Source organism: Pleurodeles waltl, chromosome 10 (genome assembly GCF_031143425.1).
Source record: "Pleurodeles waltl isolate 20211129_DDA chromosome 10, aPleWal1.hap1.20221129, whole genome shotgun sequence".
NCBI lineage: Eukaryota > Metazoa > Chordata > Amphibia > Caudata > Salamandridae > Pleurodeles > Pleurodeles waltl.
In genome coordinates, this window is record NC_090449.1 from 472,924,915 (window position 1) to 472,941,923 (window position 17,009).

General features: G+C 41.5%; 1 protein-coding gene across 2 annotated transcripts in view; it reads right to left on the minus strand.

Annotated features, from left to right (window-relative positions):
• Window positions 1-17,009, minus strand: part of KCNH2 (potassium voltage-gated channel subfamily H member 2) — a 1,485,214-nt gene that overhangs the window by 228,381 nt on the left and 1,239,824 nt on the right. For both annotated transcript variants that reach the window (XM_069210759.1, XM_069210762.1), the window contains one exon: window positions 13,806-14,214. In XM_069210759.1, the coding sequence (XP_069066860.1) occupies window positions 13,806-14,214 (409 nt within the window). The remainder of the gene's footprint in view (window positions 1-13,805; window positions 14,215-17,009) is intronic.

The following is a 17,009-nucleotide window of genomic DNA, read 5'->3' on the forward strand; positions in this document are numbered from 1 at the left end:
AGACACCAACTCGCTTGGGGGAGACCAAGGAGAAAGTTCGGACAGCGACGAAGCAGCTGAAGGTGACAAAGAACCTGAAGCAGCTGAGGGTAGCAAAAAGCCTGAAGCAGCTGAAGGTGACAAGGAGCCTGAAGCAGCTGAAAGTGATAAAGAGCCTGAAGAAAGTAACGGTGACGAAGGGCTCGAAAAAGGTGAAAAAGCAGGAGAGCCTGATCAGAGGAGGGCTTTCCCAGAAGCAGACGATACAGAAAAAGAAAAGGAGAACGTGATCGATTCCCCGGAAGAAGGGGATAAGGCAGACCAGAACGAAAAAGTTCAAGCTTCCACAGAAAAGATTGCAGGTCCATCAAATGGACATGGCGCAAAGAGGAGACTAAGTATTTCACCAATAAAAGAGAAGGGTAAAGAAAGTTTGAACGAAGGAGGAAGGCCAAAAGTGAAAGAGAAAAGAAAGGAAGTGACTGTCGTGGAACAATCGTCAAGTGAGGAAAAAGACTTGACAAAAGAGGAAAGTACCAGCGAGGCAGAGTCGAAAAGAGAAGCAAAATTGAAAAGGAAAAGGATACCGAACAGAAGGTATTCCGGTCCTGAATGGGCATATGCAGTCAATGATGATTGGACTGACGAGTTTGTATCTCTAAGCATCGAGAACGAAGAAGAAGAAGAGATACCAATAGAAAAGAAAAGTTTCATAGACTCTGTCGATTGAAAGAGTAGTGAATGATATTGCTTGCTACAATCTAACGTGAAAGAAACAACCAGCTGAGACATTGTTAAACCGGACGAGACTTGCTAAACTGATAAAGACTGTGTTATTGGCGAATTGAGACAAATGCTGCTAACCGATAAGTGACTGGCCTTTTGAAGAAGACGGTGTGAACATTGCGCTCGTTCAGCTTTGTAACTGAATTGCTAAATAGTTTCTTTTATAGGTGCTTCCAGCTCTCTGATTCTATACAGATCATGACTAGGTACGCTACGCAAAATAATAGAAAGAAATATTGTAAATATGTGTGTATAGGCTTGGTAGTTACATGTGTAATAATAATAATGGCAATTGTGTTTGGAATGCATGGAAAGGGTGAAAGTGAGAATATCGAGGCTTCTACTATTGCTCCTGTTACTGTCACTGAACTAACACCATTGAAAAGATTAGCATTGGATGAGAGGCTCTTGCACGATAAGAAAGAGCTTTCGTATAACGTTTTCTATCGCTTGCTAACAGAGTATGTTGAGACTATGGATGCGAAGGATTGTTATGTGTGTACACAGATACCGACATCAGTAAAGGAAGGGGTAACTTATCACCACATGCCTCTTACATATGGGATTACATGTAGTATAGTAATGTCTAGGTTTTATGGTCAAACTAACATACAGTATTTTTACTCGAATTATGATGTTACTTTTGCTTATGTTCCTATAATAGCACAGCTAAGCCAGATTGCTAAAGATTGGGATGCTAAAATAATGAGGGAATTTTTCGAGCCAATGCAACCTTTTGAAACGGCTCATGCTCATAGGGAGAACCTTACTTGCTCAGTCTCTGCTGTAGAAATAAGCTTTTTAGATCGCACAGATGATAGAAGGGCACAGATGAAGGTGAAATTAGAAAAAGAGCTGCATAAGAGGACTTCAGTAGATAATTATGATTTTGCTGCTATAAAGACACAAGGGAAAATAGCTTTAGATGCTTGGCATGTAGGGAAATTTTGTATATATCGAGGTGAATCTTATTATGACAACATTTTTGTAGGAGCGAGTGAATGCAAACATACGTTTATTTTTAAGGCCAAATGGACATTCATGATGAACGGACTTGACCCTGTCATTCCAGGTGTATATTACATTTGTGGGCATAATGCCTATTATCGTCTTCCAAAGGGATGGTGGGGGAGATGTTATTTGGGTATAGTGTTCCCAAAGGTTTATCAACTGGATGACGTATCGATGATTCAAAAGACATCTGGATCCCATCGTATCCAGAAGAGAGAGACCGCAGCTGCTGTGGTAGGTGATATATTTGGAGCCATGATTCCTTCATTGGGAGTTGTGTTGAATTCTATCAAAATAAGAAAGTTGTCTACTATAGTGGATAACATGTTGACAAAGTTTTCAGGTGCTATAATCCTGATAGATGCTGAGCTTGCAGCGGAAAGAGCCATGACTCTTCAAAATAGGCTTGCTTTAGACATTCTTTTAGCAAAGGATGGAGGCGTTTGCAAAATGATTGGTGCACGTCACTGCTGTACCTATATACTCGATAATAGTGTGAAAATTAAAACCATGCTTGCTAATCTAACAAAAGAAAGTGCAGATTTGAAGGAACTGAAAGAACCAGGAGTGTGGGAGAAGGTTGGAAAGGGACTTGCTTCAGTGGGACATTGGATTGGGGGAATTTGGAATGGAATATTATTGAAAATAATAGAAGGAATATTAATAGTAATAATTTGTGTATTTGGAATTTGGGGAATAAAAAGGGGAATAATAATGATTATGGAAAGAATTAAAAGAAGAAAGGAGGAGAAAATTATGAAAAGAATGGCAGAAGAATACAAAGCGCAAACTAGGGGAACTAAAAGGAAAAGGGAACTGACAGAATTTTAATGGAATAAAATTTGTGGGCATGATTTGTGTGATGACAAGTAGTCATCAGAGGAGGGATTGATGAAGCAGAAAATGAAGGTTTTGATTTATTAACGCTTAAACGTAGTGCTGAAATAATCATGTGTGACTTTAACCGAACTAATAAAGATTGTACGGGGACAAAATGTGCCCTCAGAGTAGTTTGCCATCATTTATATGCGTGCTTTATATAACGTGGTGTATTAGAATTGCACTAATCCGACATAATCGTAAACGTGTGCTACGATTTGCTTGTTTGAAATGCTTTAGCTTAGCATTACTTTAGCGGAGGCTTTGGCCTAGTTGCCTGGTCTCACGGTTTAGATGCTCGTATTTTTCCACTGTGCTAATAAACGTGTATTTTTGCTTGAAGCTGTACTTTTCCACAGAAACTGTTCACATGCTTATCTTAAAGTTAGTGCCAGCCTGGCATATTTTCTCTTTAATTCAAGGTCGACTTGCAGGTGCGGACAATGGAGGCTCTGAAAGTGAGCTAATTGGGAGACAATGTTGCAACTTGCGTACCCATCTCCAAGGATAATGTATGCTTAAGTAAAAGCTTGAGAACTGTCGTTTTTGATTGGTCAATTTGAAGCTAACCTATGAACCCTCCAATGGAGACCCTACTGGATTCGAACTGTTGTCTATAAAAATCAGGTGCACGAGAGGAAGCTCTCTCTCTCTATCATCGGACATCCCGCCATTTTGACTTCGTAGCTATTATGGCCCACTTTGCTGCGACGCCATTTTGAGAGACTTTGATGCTTTCTCTAATCGAGAGAAAGAGACTTTGATGATTCTTGCCCTAGAGACTTTAACTTTAACTTTGATCCCTTTGCATGAAGTAGTAGTTTTACCTTGCCGCCGTGAGGCAATTGCCCCGTCCACCCCTGCCCCTTTGTCCCGTCCCATGCTGATCGAGAAACGGTACCTGTGAGACGAAGACTTCCTTGTATGCTGATCGTAATTGGTAAATATGAAAAGAAATTGTAAAATTGCATTGTGTTTCTTTTAGGTAACCAACTGCTGATTTTGGTAAGATCCCTAGTTAGGAGTTTTCTAAATTAATGTTGCTAAATTGTTTTCGCATGAAGTCCCACATGCTGATGCTAATTTGAGGTTAGATGAGGATTCCATATGTCGCACGATGCAATTTGAGATCTTGTTATGCTGACTAAATGTATGCCATTAGTTCATTACAGATTATCGTATTAGTGATTTGCATTGCCATTATCGAATGCCTCGTGACTCAAATGCTTCATAGATTGCACTTGTTTCGACGTTATGGACAGCTATTAATGTTCATATATGTTTATCATTTGGTGTTGAGACACATTTATATTGTGCTAGCTTTGTTAATATAGGGAAATAAAATTCACTAACTTTGCAATAAACTGGTGTGGTTATTCCTGGCTGAGAGGTCAGGTTCGCCGAAATGTATTCTGGATTAATTGTTAAGTGTTATGTTGTTCAAGGTGTTGCTTATGTTCGTTATTGATCATTGATTTTGATGAGATTGATCGATTAAGAGTATAAAGAGTTCCCACTAAGTCAAAAGATTCATCGGCCTAAAGAGCGTCCGAACACAGGTAAATTATCACTACAGACCGCTCTATCAGTCCTCTAAAGTTTCCGAAGAAACTGAACAAAGATAAGTCGAAAGTCAGGGCACTCATGAATTACAGTCCATATTGTAATGGTAAAGAATTTTTGTACAAATGGAAATCATGAAAACAGGATCTTCAATTTAATCTCACAAAATAAGTAATAACACAGTGATAGGAAACAATCCTTAATGTTGATATATCTGTGACTACGACAGCCGATACGTAGTCATGTAGCAACAAACGCCAACACGTGTTTCGTCTTGTGAGAGATAGATCTCAAAGACTTCATCAGGGCTGAGCTACAGTAAGGCCATCTATCAAAAAGTATTCTCAAGAAATCACAGGTATCTTGTGGTAATTGGGATACAGAAATGGCAGGTGGTTGAGACACCTATATCGCCAAAATTATCCTATTATGATGAAGAATAGTGAAAAAGGGGGGAAAGCCGTGTTCAGGTAATCGCACGGAGTTTCGTAGTTCCCGGGAAGCAAATAAAGAACTACGAAACGCCGTGCGATTACCTGAACACGGCTTTCCCCCCTTTTTTACTATTCTTCGTCATAATAGGATAATTTTGGCGATATAGGTGTCTCAACCACCTGCCATTTCTGTATCCCAATTACCACAAGATATCTGTGATTTCTTGAGAATACTTTTTGATAGATGGCCTTACTGTAGCTCAGCCCTGATGAAGTCTTTGAGATCTATCTCTCACAAGACGAAACACGTGTTGGCGTTTGTTGCTACATGACTACGTATCGGCTGTCGTAGTCACAGATATATCAACATTAAGGATTGTTTCCTATCACTGTGTTATTACTTATTTTGTGAGATTAAATTGAAGATCCTGTTTTCATGATTTCCATTTGTACAAAAATTCTTTACCATTACAATATGGACTGTAATTCATGAGTGCCCTGACTTTCGACTTATCTTTATACACTGAGGCAACCTATACTTATTTAAATACTCTTACTTTTTCAATTGTTTTGATAGTGGTTATTGTGGCTGTGATAATTTGGTAGCACAGTATTTGAAACGTGATATTCAGGTAGTATACCCTTTGGGGAGTTCGATTTGATGTGTGGTTGCATCAACAGCAGAGCGATAGATTCTGTAAAGCTCGGTTCACAACCAAAATGCATTTCTATTAAGGCGGGTAATGACCCATTTTGAGGAAGAATAACTGTGGCAGTTGAGATCTTAGAGTGAGGCACATTTATTTTCATGTTTACTCTTGAGAGAGATGTCTACCAGCCCTCTCGTAGTAAATTACACTCATGCATCCATAACTGAGATCCTTCTCTTCCCCGTGAGTATGTGTTATGCATTTGTTCTCATGTATGGTGTGCATGGAGACTGAGTTGGTCAGTTAGAGTTTGGCACAGGTGGGCACCATCATACATCAGTAGTGCGCTTGTCCCACGAAACACACGGTTCCTCAGTCATTTTTAGAAGTGGGATAGTGCAGGGTTTACAGAGGCTGAGCCTCAGTTTGTTCAGCTCGCATACAACTTTTATCTGGTGCAGTGCTTAATTTGTAACTACAAACGTGCCGGTGCTCAGAGCTCTCCTCTGATACACGTGGCTGCTGCAATTAAATGTGCGGGAACGGAATACCGAGGCAGCGTAATACTGAAGCCATCTCGGGCCTCTTCAATCCACTTAGAGCCACTCCCTGCCCCATCAGCTCACTCCTGTAGCTTTCTGCTTTCTCCCATTGTGACGCTTTTTCGGTTGTCTCTTCCTCCGTCTTTCCCAAATGTGTCTTTTTCTCGCAGCAAATGCTTGAGGCAGAAGAATATGCGCCGGCCCTCAAAAATAAGTGCCGGTGCTCAGCACCGGAAAGAACAAGCACAAATTAAGCACTGATCTGGTGACCCGCCTACCTCAATTGTGCCAGAACATAGTGACAGTTGCCCCACCGTATTTAGGAGAGGGCAATCATTTTAAACATTTGCTTGTGTGCAGGAATACCATATGAATAATGGCTTTTGCAGATAAGGGGAAAAAGCACAATTGCCCCATATGCAGGAAGAATATTCCCTGTAAGTCAGTGCGATAATTTTTTTTAGTTTTTTAAAAAACAAACTCCCAAAGGAGTGTTTAGAAAAAAAAATCTTTGCCCAACAGCAGCATTAAACCTGATGCCTGCTGGCTCTAAATGAGTCTGTAGATGTTTTAACAATGACATTCACTGAAAGGAAGTGTTGGATGCAGCACAATATGGTGGCTCCCGATTGAGCTGCAGATCAGAGATCCTATAGAAGTCTGTCTGCCTGGTTTCTCGCTGCAATATACATTCAAAGCATACAATGTTGGTAGTTTCAAATGAATGCCTTTCAGTTTTACTGCTTTGGATTTATTAGCCTTTTCCCTCTATCTGGTCTTGAATAGCATTATAATCGCTGTAGATGTACATTTCGTGCACCAATTCCCTGTGTCCACCCTAAGTCCCACAAAATTATGTTTGGAGATTTTGGACTCCTACAACTTTACCCCCTAACAGATCTGAACAAAACTTGAGATGTAGGCAATGGGTTTAACTGTAATTCAAATTGTATGCCGATTCATTACAAGGCACCAACGTTATTAGCAAATCACTACTTCTTTGACTCTTCCATTAACTTTAAGCACCCTTTATCGAAGAGCACAGATTTTGCAATGCCACAAGTTAGCTAAACTTTTAATTGTCTGTCACTTTTCGTATTGACTCATGGAGTTGTGTTAAAGTACAAGCAAGTTAACAAAAATGCATTTTCAGTTGCCAAGGTAGTAAAACATTTGATCCTATGAAGTTCTCCAGACACAACTATCTCACAAACTACTGAATGAAGTGAACTAGCTATGTGATTTGTGAACTGGCAATGTCAAATTGAAAATGCATATAACTGAAAGCAAACACATACGATTTTCCCTCTGCTGGCCATTTCCTAGTAAAAAACAGCATGAAAAAATGCTAGATTCTATAATCTATCATTGATGCACCCAGAACTGAAATTTGTGATCCCCCACCAAGGACAATGTTGTCATGAATGATGTCCTTTAACATTTTGCACTGATGTTATCAATTATGTCATAGCTCATGTCATGAGTGATCTAATTTGGGAGGTAGTTAGCAATGCAGGGCGAGGGTGTGAGTTATAATTACGTTTGGGCACAAGTTATAGTTAATTGAGATAACTATAGCTGGTGAATTTCAGCATTTGTTTTGTTTAAAATGGTAAGTTTTAACTGGCATTTTCACCTAACTTTAGTGTCCTGTTAATTTTTTTTTTAATTGAACAACAACAGCAATAATAACGTTTGTTAGAGAATTAAAACAATAAGCTTTATACAGTTTTTTTTCAACTCACACTTAATAACACAGCAATGTATAAAATCAAATAAAGCAAGTAAAATCAATAAATCCAGAAACCTTGCAAGACCATTTCATAATCGGTTTCTCATCACAAATAATAAAAACTCATTTGCAAGTCAGCATTGGCAATAAACCTTACAGAGACTTTCCATAGTCAATCACCCTCAGTATAAATGTTCAAGTGCATAACCTAATGTCAAGACTGAGCCTGAATGGCCCCAGTTGAGCAAGATAGGGTCTTTCAGGGCTTTTCATCCAGAACTTTCACTAAGGCCTGTGCAAACTCCTATCTGCCATATTACAAGTTCCATTATATCCTATGGAACTTGTAAACCACATGACGGGATATCCGTCATGTTTGTGACAAAGTAATCAAATTCTAAATCCTTCATGAAGGTGACAGATAAGGTATGAATTAAGTGCCAAAGTGCAATGATTTCTCAGGTAGGAATAGCAGAACATTTCACGTTCATAATTTATTGTAGCTCTGAACAGACTCCTGCATAAAGAACCATCATCAAACATCCATCAGAAAGACAGGTAAAGTGGCATAATGCAAATGTCAGAAAGACTAATAATAAATCCTATACCGCCCAGCTGCCCAACATCATACACCCACCAAAAAGACAGGTAAGGTGCCATGGTGCATATGTCAGTTAAATGAGTAATAAAAGCTTTGCCGCCCTGGCTGCCCACCCAGATGACTAAATGACTAAAAGAAAAAGAGGGCTAAAGTGGCACGTACTACCCTGTCAACCCAGCGTAGCATCTATACCCCTGTGGGTGGTTGAAAACAACATAAAAGATGAGTCATGTGCCAGGCACAGGGTAGGCTCTTCGGCTGGTATATATTACTTTGGTGAAAAATTCAATGAGCCTATACTCTGACCACAGCTAAAGACAAGAGGAGGGAGGATTGATAGTGGCATTACCATAACAACCTGCCATGACTATCTTTACCAAGCTGTTACCCAAGGCAGGATAGGGAGATTATATGGCCTGTATTCCCCTAGCAGCCTGCCATAACCATAACTGACTCATCCAGACCAGCATCTTTAAACCCTTGGTGAGGCACTAAGGATCTGTTAACAAGGTCTTTAAAAATGTCCAAGAACCTCACCAGGTGGATTTTGAGCATGGTGTTCCGTGGATCCAGTGACTTTATTACTGCCGAGCTACATGTTCTGACCCCCATCGCCTTAAACTCCTTCCTCAGTAGGGACCTCCTCTGATGATCTAATTGTGGCCAGGTACAGACAACATGTGTAATCGTCTCCTTGGACTGGTTACATAGATGACATTGCCTATCCCTCCCTAGTACTTTTTCCAACCACTTTGGTGTAAAGTCCAGAGTAGGGATTTCTCCCAGTCTAAGAGACAGAATATTTGGCGTAACATTTAATAAGGCTCTGGCTTCTAAAAGCGGCTGCTCCTTTCCATTATCATAAGAAAGCAAGACCAACCATCCATGCAAACATTTGGCCAATGCTCCTTTATCCTCTAGCCAGCTTTGCATCTTAAATGCTTGTGTAGTTATACCCAAATTCCATTGCTCTCTCAGTCCAAGTTTTTCTATGCTTTCCTCAAAGTACAATTGATAGAAACACTTTCCTCTTTGGAGATTGATTTCTGTCCAAACCAGATTGGCTAACGTGCCCTTGGTGGAGGATCTCAGGTTGTGGCAGCATTTTATAAACGCTCCAGGTCTAGCAAGGGACTGCTTTGTCAATGAAAACTCCTCAATTTATCCCCCATTATTGTGGGAAGCGATTGGAAGTTGTGCCTTCAGATGGTTTTCACCAATGCTGAAAATGCAAAGATTAATGCCAGCGCCTTTTCCTTCACCGCTTTTCTTTGTGGAGCAAAGGAGGCTCTCAAGGCAATCCAGACCCCTAAATAAACATATTCTGAAACTTCCTCAATCTTAACTCCATTGAGGCACCATTTGCGTTTATTAACGAAGCGGCGGTTTAACAAAATTACTTTAGTTTTCTTTAAGTTGAGCTCCAGCCCATTGTCAGCTGTATAAATTGCTAGGTGATTAATTAATCTTTGAAGACCTAACCTGGTATTGCTCAGTAAGAGCAAATCATCTGCATACAGAATGTTGCATAGATGGACCCCACTAAGGCTCAGGGCGTGCAATGCTACCTCGTTGAATGTGGGGAGAGATCCAAAATATATAAATAAAATTGGTGCGGTGCCTAGGCGCACCCCTGTTTTAGACCTATTGATTACCTCACTTGCCTTGACAGATGGGTACCATCCCTCACCTTAATTTTGACCCATGTATCCGTACAGGGCTTCATGATTGCCTTCAAAAGGTTGAGCACAATTCCCCACTAGAGTAGTTTTGCCCACAGGTTTTACTATGGAACACCAACAAATGCGGCTTTAAAATCCACAAAGCACAGGCATAGGTGGGTGTTACTAGCTTTTGCCCTACTCAGGGCTAGGTCTACTCCCATAAGGTTGGTAAGTGTTCCCTATTTTGTATGAACCCTGTTTGGTTAAATGGCAGCCTGTCTGTGTTTAGTACCCATGCTTCTAGATCTTGAAGCAGTAGCGTAGAGAAGTATTTAAGATCTGCATACAGGAGGGCTACTAAACGATAGTTGGTTGGCATTGAAGCAACTCCGCCTTTAGAACTTGGATGGATAATTGAGCCTTTCCAACTCCATGGGGTGGACCCCATCAATAGAATCTTATTGAAAAGAACCACCAGGTACTTAGCTCAGGACGAGGGATTTTCAGTGAATTTCTAAGGTTTTTTAAATCTAAAGTAAGATATTATTAAAATTCCTAACTATAAATCACTTTAACCTTTGCTTTTTTCGATGAATTTCTATTTTTGTAACGTAAAGTATGATGTTCAACACCATGGCCATGCCCTGTGTTCATCCCCTGCCTAACACCGAACCGCACACCTGGGCATGGCCTTTGGCCATGCGTGGCACCGGGTGGGCACAGTGCCTGGCCTGCAGCCAGGCCCTGTGACCAACCCCCACGGGCTGACTATGTGATGTCACAATATAAAAGTTATTTTAAGTCAAGCAAGCTCATTGACTATGTCAAAGGATCACAACACAAAAATATTTAAAGTGGGACTTTAGCTTTATCATAAAGGGGGAGCATATCAACATATATAAAGAAGAACTATCATCTTTTTTCAAAAATCACCAATGACTATAATCAAACATATATTTCACTAATTCACACAATTCACTGTTTAACAAATGTAAGTGTTGTAAATAATTTTAAATAAAGATTTATTAAAAAAAGATCAGCATGTCCCTAGTTCCTTTTTTAAAAAAGTTTTAGCCCAAAAAATGCAGTCATAAAATCAAAACAATACTCCAGTTGAAGAGCAGAGAGCTCAGCTAGAGTTTTTTTAGGAAAATATGGTAAGTTCACCCTCGGTCTCGGATTTAATGACCCAAGAGTCTTACATTTTTTATGTTGCTGGGGAGGCTGCTGCACTGCCTGCAGACCCCCAAGACATTAAAAACATGTCTGGTGCTGCTCCTGCCTCTTCTAGGGTATCATCAGCAAGAAATATTTACTAAAAAAGTCCTGGGGTATTATGGGGCTCTTCTTGCAGGAGGGGTGAATAATAAAGGAGCAGCTCTAGCCACTCATTTATTATTTACTTTTTATTTATTTTTGTGTGTGTCCCAGTACCCAGCTGGGACACTCACATCTTTAATTTTGGCATCCAGGCTCCCATCACGGGTGCAGTGGAAGCTGGTTATTTTGTAAATCTTAGGTTGGTGCCCTGTGCCTCCAAGAGCACCCACAATGCAGGCCACATTAAGGGCTGCATGGGGAATCCTAAGGCCCCTGCAAAGCTGATAACATAATGGGTACTGGTTAGAGTCAGCACCATTCCTTTGCCCCCACCCAGACGGGAGCAGTGTTTTTTAACAGCTCCTGACAGACTGGAGCAAAGTTCTGCTTCTGGCCCACAGAGAGTGTGGGTAGGTTAGGCTGCTATTTCCCATGCAAGAAACTACAGTGTCCCAGGAGATAGCCTCCCGGGGAGACTGCGGAGTATCAGCCATGAAGGCCCCCTAGGTCAATCTTAGTTCAAGGAGGGCAGCTGAATGCCCTACACTCTTATATTTGAAAATGGTCAAGGAGCGTGCTGTCAGCAGGGCCTCTTGGACGTTTGGGGAAGGGGCTGCATGCTGTCCTTCTTAAATAAATGGCCTGGCAGGTGGGGTACCTGGGGCCTGAAGAGGCTTGGGGGGGAGGGCGCACTTCCCCCCTTCCTTATTATTTGATTCAACCCTGGGGGTTGGGGTCCTTGGGGTCTCAAAAGGCCTGGGGAAGAAGGCTGCAAGCCCCCTTTCCTTATTAATTGATTCAGCCCCCGAGGATGGGATGCCAGGGGCCTGAGGAAGGCTCTAAGGGGGGACGCATGCCTCCACCCCTATGAAAACCAAAGTGCATTCCCCAAAGCCCAGGCTCACTCAGGTAGTTTATTTTTTTTAAAGTGCAGGAGCCCATGCATTTTTTAAAATAAATGTTGTAGCAGATTTGCGGATCCACTGGAATTTCTCTGCAAAAACTTTTTAAAATCTATGTCTTTGGCTCAGGTCTCCTGGGACTCCCCCGCACCCCACCTGGTCTAGGGAGGCAGAGCATCCATACCCTGCCCCCTTATATCTTTTCTTAACATTTTTTCAAGGCAAGAAACTGAGCCTTGAGTCCTATGGTTTCTGCATCTACATATTTGTTGATGTGGTGGCAGGCAGTCATATCTCATGTTTAAATCTGCCCGTGCCACAGATCTTCCACAGTGTGAAAAATACAAGGTATTTTAGTTTTACAATTTCAGAAACATTGCACAGATTTACACCAAAACACAAAAAGCATGCTTTCTGGTCCAAGATCTAGCTTTCTGACAATTATTTTGTAAATCCATTCAGTTGTTTGGGTTCTTAGCTGTGTCAAAACTTCCTAAGGGAAAATTAATAGGGAAACAAGTTTTGGGACCCCCCACTTTTTCTCATTCCCTGCTTGATGGATCACCCCAAATCTTTATAGGAAGGATGAGACTTCCCTGAAATGTTTTGTGAAGATTCGGCACCAAAAGTATAAATTAACCAAGGAATGATTTTCCTATGGAAACACAACCCTAACTAGAACAACCCTGTGGTGACCCCCACTCCGAAATATATATAACACTGTTCACAGCCCAAAAAAGACTATTTGTTGGTTCAAGCCATCTGCAAGTACAGGACACACTCCATGGATGTTTTTAAATTATGTTTTAAATTTGAATCCTTGAACTGACCTAAAGCCCAAGTTTGAATACTCAAAAGTGCCATCCTGGGTCTTTCAACTGTCTTTTTGGTCTGCAAGCCTGGCTCCGGTGTTCACAAACCCTGCAACATTTTGTCCCACCGGGCGCCTTTGGGTCCCCTCTCCCGTCACTTCAGCCAGGGTGTCAGGTGATGTTTCCTCTACCCCTTTTTGCCTCTTTCATATCTTTGGGACATTAGGACTGAGCTCCTGTAATAGTGGGTGCTGTATAATACTCTATGGTGCCAGCCAGTCAGACCTTTTGGGTACTCAAACTTGTGCCTGACCCAAAGTGGATGGCCCAAAAAAGAGCTCCCTTGTCCAATCACGTTTGTGGATTTTTAGAATTTGGGTCCCAAAGCTGTTTAAAAATCCAGGCTTGAGGATAGTTTTAGTGCTCAGTGGCCAAGCTATTTATAAGTGTTAAGCATTTAAGCCTACCAGACATTATTTTCTAAACACTTACATCTCAAAAACTACTGAATAGATTTACATCAAACCATAAAAGCACACTATCTAAGTAAAGTTCTACTTTCATACCTAGTTTTGCATAATTCCGTTCAGTGGGTTTTGCAGGAGCTGTATTCACAATTTCCACTGAGCACTAATCGTGACCATCTTCCATTGGCCTAACCCCTTACCTTTTATCACCCAATAAAACTACAGTAAAATTGGCATTTTGAACCTTAACTAACTATGTTAACCAGGTGCTGAATTTAGGGCATATATATAAAAAGAGAGACACTAATTAACAAAGTTAAATGTACAAACAGAACAAAATACCCCTAGACAAAGAGACAGAAGGACAGTCTGATAAATAGCCGTGTGTAGAAAAACAGGAACAAAAAACTTTAGCTAGGGTTAGTTACATATAGCAATATAAAAAAGGAAAGCTAATACTTACACCCAATAAGCATGACACAGATAGAGAAGATCTTCTCTGAGTTGGTATTGGGAGAAACGTTTCCAAAGCCCACACTAGTCAGGCTGCTGAAGGTGAAATAAAGTGCTGTTACATATTTGTCCTTGATGGAGGGCCCAGAGCTGCCCACAGAGTCATTGTAAGGTTTCCCGATCTGGATCCCAAGGGAGTCAAGCCAGCCAATCTTCTGATAATCGTCATTCTTCATGGTTCGCTCCATGTTACCTATAGCATACCAAATGCATGCTAGCCAATGAGCGATAAGTGCAAAGGTGCACATGAGTAGGAAAAGCACCGCTGCTCCATACTCTGAGTAACGGTCCAGCTTTCGGGCCACTCTCACCAAACGTAGCAAGCGAGCAGTCTTCAACAGTCCAATGAGGGTTGTTGTCTAGAAAGAAATATGGAAAAGATAGTTATGGAAGTGTATGTATAGGAAAATCGTTTGGAAAGGAACATAAAGCAAAAAGAATGTGTGGATAGAGATGTAGGTTCAAGCAAGCAAGGGTTACAGCTCCAACCACAGACATTAGATTGTACGTCTGGCCCGAATAGGGACCAATATGAAAGCCAGCAATAAATTCAGTAGTGAAATGTGCACTTTAGGCAGCGGGCCTTCTCTTCCCTTAAAGATCTGTATGGTGCACTCTATGAATGCTCTTGTTGGGATTTAAAAAGTTAGATCAACCTTGTAGTGTACCCTTTTGCTGTGAGCATAGTATTATAAGCCCACAGAACTGCAAGGCCTGAAGAACAAATGTCAACAGTTAACTGTGATGAAGAGCAATGAGGGGAAGCTTTAGCCTTCAGATTTTTCACATTTGCCCTTTGAATCTTACATAGGAAAGTTGTTGAACACGAAACACGTCAGAGATCATTCTCACGATGGTTGGCCAATGGGTCCATGACCCTACTTTTAAAGACAATGTTGTCTCCCAGTCTTTTAATGCTAAGCCCGTTGAGGTTGATATACATGTAACCCATATTATGCATCGCAATAATATAGGCAAAGCATGCACAATATCATAACTGCATTTGAGATAATGGAACATCAAAATTGACAGCTCATATAAAGATGTGCCTGTAGAAAATTACTGTAGATTTTTGGGTCTGTATCGTCCATACTTCAAACTCATCTATTTAGAAGTAAAAGGTATTTAGTTGTGACTGAGAAGGATCTAAAAAGATCTTATAGAGTGTAAGGAGAATAGCTTCACAAAAAATGAGGCCACGGAGGATATTCTTTGGAGGACAGACTTAGGTAGTGCAGATCTTGTACTAATTGGGGTATAGCTTTTATTGCAGGTCTATACTCTGCCTTTGACAAGTCTCAGGGCTAACTTTCAAACTCCTTTAATTTATACAACCACAAATACAAAAATCAGGCTTGCTTTCTTAACTATTCGTAGGTGGGGCGTGGAGCAAAGGCCAAGCTTCAAGAAGATTAATAGCTGAAGGATTTGCCACCACAAATTCCCTAGCCTTGAAGGTGGTTGTGTGATGGAACCATGTATGGCAGAATAACGCATGCCTTAACAACATGGTTGGAACCACAACTGTGTTTTTTTCCACACGTCTTTACAACGCATGCCTTTATAACGAATTTCGTTGTAAAAGCATGCCTAGTAAATGCATGTGTGGAAATGGCACGTGAAACCACATGCGTGGTTGTTTCATGCAACCCTCCCCCACCCGCCCTCAGACTCAAAGCTACTTCCAACCCTAATACTTAAACTACCCAACCCTCCACCTGCCCTGAGCCCTAAATAAAAAACAATCCCAACCCCCCTAGCCCTAAAAAAGAAATTACCCCTACCCCCCACCAGCCCTGAACCCTAAAAAAAACTATTCCGACCCCTCCACCCCTGCCCCATAAAACTAAACTACCCGCCACCCCCACCCGCCCTGAGCCCTAAAAAATAAACTTTCCCGAACCCCACCCCGCCCCTACATTCTTAACTACCCTGACCCTCCACCCACACTGAGCCCTAAAAAAAAATACCTGACCCCCTACATCTACCCCTAAAAACTAAGATACCCCAACACCCCCTGCCCGCCCTGAGCCCTAAAACCTTCCCCAATTAAGTAAACTACCCTGACTCCCCCGCCCAACCTAAGCCCTAAAAAAATCTATCATGATCCCTCCACGCCTAGCCCTAAAAACGAAAGTACCCCAACACACCCCACCCATCCTAAGCCCTAAATCCACCCACCACTAAAAACTAGCCACCAACCCTGTCCCAACCACATTTACTTCACCATTTCCTCTCCCAATCCTTCCTCCTCTTCTCCCCTCCCTCCTCCCACCCTTCCTTAAATCTTCCCACACCCCTTTAAAAATAAACTACCGCCCCCATCCTAAGCCCTAAATAACAAAAATATCCACCTTCCCCCACTCCCTCCCCTAAAAAAAAGAAATATCGGTACCCCCTTACCTTAAGCCCTAAATAAAATACCTAAACCCCCCACCCCCTCCCCTTAAAAAAATAAATAGCCCGCTCCGACCCACCCCAATCCCTTAATCCACCCCCTGCCTCTGTCCCGGCCACACTTACCTCACCAGGTCCGCCGCGTCCTCTCCCAAACAATGCATGGCGTTTTCTGTGCCTTAACCTCGCATATGCATAGTTTAGCACATGCGTGGTTAAGGCATAGAAAAAGCCATGTGTTGTTCCGGTAAGCGTGGTTATGCTTGCATGGAAACGTCTCGGTCATTAAGGATGCATGGTTAAGGAAGTTTCCCCTTGAAGGCCAGCAAAACTATAAATGATAAACAGGGTTGTCTTATGCTTGTAGACAAATTGACTATGAATTGGGTACGAAATGAGAAACACCAATGCTCCAACAAAATGTCAATCGCCAAAATAATTTGGTTTTGGTTTTGGAATTGTTTTCTTAGTGCTCATTGTAGGAAAGTACCATCTTGCCTGGCATGTTACCCCCATATTTCACTGTATATATGTTGTTTTAGTCTATGTGTCACTGGGACCCTGCCAGACAAGGCCCCAGTGCTCATAAGTATGTGCCATGTATGTGTTCCCTGTGTGATGCCTAACTGTCTCACTGAGGCTCTGCTAACCAGAACCTCAGTGGTTATGCTCTCTCTGCTTTCCAAATTTGTCACTAACAGGCTAGTGACTAAATTTACCAATTCACATTGGCATACTGGTACACCCATATAATTCC